Source organism: Exophiala aquamarina (assembly GCF_000709125.1).
Source record: "Exophiala aquamarina CBS 119918 chromosome Unknown aczIA-supercont1.13, whole genome shotgun sequence".
Classification (NCBI taxonomy): domain Eukaryota; kingdom Fungi; phylum Ascomycota; class Eurotiomycetes; order Chaetothyriales; family Herpotrichiellaceae; genus Exophiala; species Exophiala aquamarina.
The window spans coordinates 579781-583605 of NW_013550575.1; the positions used below are offsets into that span (position 1 = coordinate 579781).

At 49.9% G+C, this 3825-nt stretch overlaps 1 protein-coding gene across 1 annotated transcript; it reads right to left on the bottom strand.

Annotated features, from left to right (window-relative positions):
* Positions 1 to 2782: 2782 nt before the first annotated feature.
* A1O9_10508 (uncharacterized protein) lies at positions 2783 to 3577 on the bottom strand (the record flags this gene model as incomplete). The annotated part of the gene is made up of 1 exon (XM_013400669.1): positions 2783 to 3577. The coding sequence occupies one exon, from the start codon at positions 3575 to 3577 to the stop codon at positions 2783 to 2785; it is 795 nt and encodes a 264-aa protein (XP_013256123.1).
* Between the last annotated feature and the right edge of the window lie 248 nt (positions 3578 to 3825).

Genomic DNA, 3825 nt, shown 5'->3' on the forward strand with positions numbered 1-3825 from the left:
CATTTTCACCAGCACAGTTTACTATCATCCAATATCAGAATGCTTTGAATTCTCTTTTGATGTATCAGCAATCGCCTAGCCCCGGTACCATGCGATTTGTGATCACTGGGTTGACCAAACTGGACAGTGAGTACACCTGCTAGCTGGACAGGAGCCTGAAGACCTCACTTGGGGTGGACCAGGAGTTAATAACGGTGACACAGGTATAACGTGTAGTATTGTGGCTTAGAAGAGTGCTGCGATGATGGCTACCACTAACGGTGACAATATAGGCAGCGGACGGGTCGGTCGTGTATTCCCGTATGGGAAAACAGTGTCATGAGCGCTAGTGGTGGCCGCTGCTTTCGCAATATGAGGCCGATCTCTGCAGGGTAGAAAATATTGCGAAACATTCTGGTGATGGAAGTCCCTTGTCGTTGTGTTTGCGCATACAACAGTGATTTCGCCTTAGACTGACTTCGATTTCCAAGATATGTAAGGTAATGACAGTTGAGTACGCTGGCCAATGAAGATCCTTTTCAGGCGCGAGGGTTGTGTTGATCGTTGAACACGTCATCAGATCCGACCTCTTCGATTTGGGATCGCTTTAAATCCAGCTCTCTCCTTCAAAAGGGCATGCGTGATTGCCTACTTGATCTAGGGGATTTCAATCAAAAACATCGAGTGTCGAACGTACTTCTACCTTCAATGCAGCTTGCACTCGTCTGATCTACTTCTTTTATCCTAAGTAGTCTTTTTGAATTCATGCGGCTAGCGTTCCCATCGTCATAGCCCCCGGAGTATGTCGCCAGCGTTTCCGAGGGCCCGGGAGAGTGATTCAAATCATGTAGTGTGTAAGTGAGCGTAGAAATTCCAAAATCATAGCAGCGTACTGTCACAAAACATGACAGCATAGCGTAGAAGGTGATCAGAATCCCCTGCACCTATTAGAAACATTCACGCCACGCCAAGAGGAAGAAAGCTGACGATAATGTCACGGGCCCGTAATACCCTGGCCGCCCTGCCGCTGGTGGCTTGACGCCTACCGATGCTTACTCTGGTGGGTCGCTCTTGGGTGGGGCAAGGCATGCGTTGATACCGGCAAGCACGGTGAAGGCTCACAAGACGGTCAGGCAACTAACCTAGTGCCCGTCCCAAGGTCGCCCTCCACGGGCGGCCGAAACTGCGGAGACTTTATAGTAGCTATCAGAATTATTCGAGCTAATCTGAGCTATAAGGTGGCCCAAATTTAACAAGCCTTATCTATCTGGAAGCTTCATTAAATCTTTAAGCTGTATGGGCTTTGGCATAAAGTAATCACCACCCGCCCCGAACATCTCCTTCTATGTCATCTCGGACGCCCGTCTGCTAGTGCAACCACCATTGTGGGCTGCTGCAATGCAATATCTCTCTCGTAGTTCCAGATCGTCTCTGCGGCTGTGATGCCATCCATACCCGGCATGCTAAATCCACTAGGACATGCGTGAACGCCGAAAGCGGGTGATTTCTTGCGCACTGGTAGGCATGCACTACCTTGAGGCCATTGTGGACAGCTACGTAGCGACACTTAGCGCGCGTCATGAGGGTCTTTGGGAGATTGGGATCAATCTCGTCGTCAATAAGAAGGACTACTGAGCGACCGTCCACTTTGGTGGACTGAGGCTCGACATCTCTGCCCTTGGAAGTTTCTGTGACTAAGAGGTGAGTTGATGTCTTAGATCTTCTGATACCCTGCCCATCGCCACCGCAATGATTGACTCTTGCAAGTGCGCTGATAGTAATAAATAGTGGATACTCTTATTTACTCTAGAACATCATCAAAGGGTCGCCAATTATCCCGGCCAACGTCTCTGCAAAGAACCTATTAGCGCCAAGACCCAATCCTTCGCCAACGGCTTTCCTGTTCCGGACGAGGCACGAATACCACGAGATGGAAGTAACTTACCGCCTATCTTTGTACGGCGGCATTGATTTGCGTATGGGCTCAGCGATATAAGAAATACAGTACCAGGCAGCCCCTCGACGATTTGACCAGGTTGGGCCAGAATTGCGATGGATTATGCAGCATCAAAAGCACCCCCTGGCTAGTGGCGGTCTACTTGTCAGCGCTAATAGTTTATACCTAGTAAGATCCTATAACGTTAAATGAATACTATTCTGAGGAGAGGCAGGAGGAACAGGACGAACAGGACGAACAGGACGAACAGGAGGAACAGGAGGAACAGGAGGAACAGGAGGAACAGGAGGAACAGGAGGAACAGGAGGAACAGGAGGAGCAGGAGGAGCAGGAGGAGCAGGAGGAGCAGGAGGAGGAGCAGGAGGAGGAGCAGGAGGAGCAGGAGGAATCGGTAGGAGGTGTTCATAATCCATCGTTACTATGCTAAAAGGTATTCCATAGTTTATTTTAGAGCCGCTAGCGCCAATAAATGCCCACGTTAAACTTGCTGACCTGCGCTACGGCCTTGGCTACATTATATCCCCCGTATCGCCTAGGTAATCCCCTAATAGGCCTAGTCGATGACAGGATATACGGCGTACAGGTATCGCCTGTGAAAAAGGCGAATACCTGGCTCTCTTGGCGAGTCGATAGCATTCTAGCTCTGACCGGAACAATCCTTAGTACGTTGACGACAACACATGTCGTTGTAAAAAAGGCAGAGTGACAGTGCTGGTCAGCCGCTGTACGGCAGAAAGGTAGAGGTTTCAATCATACTACTAAGCTAGATGGACTTGGTAACAATGATTGCTCGCTCTTATTACTACATACTGCTAAGACTCACCTGGCTCCATGCAATAATGGTGTTCAAGAGATTGTGTATGCCACGGCGATACCACTGATGAGTGCTGTCGGCAACATAACATTTCTCAACCACAGCTTCAGCCCTATTTTTATCCTCCATGCCAACACTCGCTTCATTTGACCCCTTTCATTAGTCTTCGGAATCTCGCCATCTGGCACCTCCTTGCCAATGAACTCACAAAGCGGTTCATAACCCATTCCGGGCTCCCACTCCAACAACCGTTTTCCGGACTCTTTCACTGTCCGTCGGACCCAATCGTTATGCAGCCGATACACCTCCTCGTGACAGAAACTCTTTCCTCCCAGCTTCCGCTTGACGAACTCATCCCAAGCCACCTCAGCCTGGTAGTGCTGCCAATCCGCGAGGCTCCACCAACACGCAACTCGGTACTTGAGACTTAGGAACGGCGCGATTGCCTCCTGCATACTCTCGCTCCATGACTTGGCACCACTGCCCCTAATGTTGAGCACAAACTTGGCATTTGGGTACATTACAACCAGGTCTTCCACAAAGAGATGTCCGGGGAAATCGGCGGTTGCGGCACATCCTTTAAAAAGCTCGTTGAGGAGAGCGCGTCGTTTAGTTTGGTCAAGCTCGCGAAGAGCGCGTTCGACAAGCGCCATCTTCTCCGGGGCGAGGAGACAGCGCGACATGTGCATGCAGGGGCCTATGGCGAGGGTTTCTTCGAGGATCAATTTGAGTGTCGAGGTCGCACAACGAGGTAGACCGAGGCAGACAACTTCCATCGGACCGGTGTGATCTAGTGGAATCTGGGGTTTTGGTTTATGGGGAGCCATGGTGATGTGATTCTTGATCAGGGACTGACAGACTTTATGAAGAAGAGGTTGTTCCGAAGGAGATTGCTGCAAGGCAGGTTGATGTTGAGGCAGTGAAGACCGAAGCGCAAGAACTGCTATGGTATTGATCTAGTTCAAAGTACCTGAGATCTTTTATACTGCGTAGAAGCTCCTGTGACCGCGATATCTCCATGGTCCGTACCAATGCAATATCTAAGCCGAAGGATTCTTAATGTGTATCCATCAGG